This window comes from Gossypium hirsutum, chromosome A08 (genome assembly GCF_007990345.1).
Source record: "Gossypium hirsutum isolate 1008001.06 chromosome A08, Gossypium_hirsutum_v2.1, whole genome shotgun sequence".
NCBI classification, from domain to species: Eukaryota; Viridiplantae; Streptophyta; class Magnoliopsida; order Malvales; family Malvaceae; genus Gossypium; species Gossypium hirsutum.
The window spans coordinates 123,113,683-123,114,530 of record NC_053431.1 but is presented as its reverse complement, the minus strand read 5'-3'; the positions used below and the strand labels follow the sequence as shown (position 1 = coordinate 123,114,530).

General features: G+C 40.6%; 1 protein-coding gene across 1 annotated transcript; it reads right to left on the bottom strand.

The window, feature by feature from the left end:
* LOC107905241 (protein LEAD-SENSITIVE 1) lies at window positions 1–848 on the bottom strand. The gene is made up of 2 exons (XM_016831846.2): window positions 726–848; window positions 1–624 (listed from the first exon to the last, which is right to left on the bottom strand). Exons 1-2 carry the CDS (start codon window positions 811–813, stop codon window positions 173–175), a joined length of 540 nt encoding a protein of 179 aa, XP_016687335.2. The 5' UTR covers window positions 814–848; the 3' UTR covers window positions 1–172.

Genomic DNA, 848 nt, shown 5'->3' with positions numbered 1-848 from the left:
AAATTTTTTAGTATTTATAAAATAAAGATGATAAATAATCCATATTTGCATATGGGTGAATATCAGCACTAGTTGGCTTTGACTTTTAAGTTTATTGGGATATGAGATCTTCTTATAAGTAAGATGTAATTGAAGCCCCGTGAATGAATTGCAGGCAGAAGTTACCAGGAGCTTAATGTTTTGCTAACGCATTTCGAAACAAGCCGACAGCAGCGCCAGCAAGTATACCAACGGAACAAGTAGCAATAACTCGTTCAACCTGGAAACTTGCGGTAGAGCCTGTTTTGCAATACACAGCGAAGTGCTCACAGTTGTTAGTAAACATGTCGTAGGGGCCAAACCCATTCTGTTCAAGTAAATCAGTTGCGGTGCTAATAACTTCATGGGGAGGCTTGGGATGGCGTGGGCAGCAAGTACCACGTTTTCTGCACTCGAATTCTAGCGAGGAAACTCCATAGTCATAGATCTGGGGTGTTTCACCATCAAGGAAACAATCTATGCATACTTTTGCTATTTCACCATTTTCGACTCGCTTGTCTCCACATTTTTGGCATCCAGGTAGCTCCCCAAGTTTCTTGGCTGCTCCCCGGAGATGAATCACCATGTTGTCCCCCACATATATTCCTGCAGTGCTCAATCAGAAACACCCAATGTTTATGTGTGTGTATACATGCTATGATCTTCTGGGTATATGGATAAAAAATTGAAAAGAAATAGAAGCAAACCATGGTGATCATAGAAACCTCCCTTTCTTTCACAGTAGATGTGATCCCCTGGTTGAGGAAACCTTGGTTTGCTTTGTGGCTGTCCCATTTTTTATTTCTAGTTAAAATCTTTTGTTTTAAGTT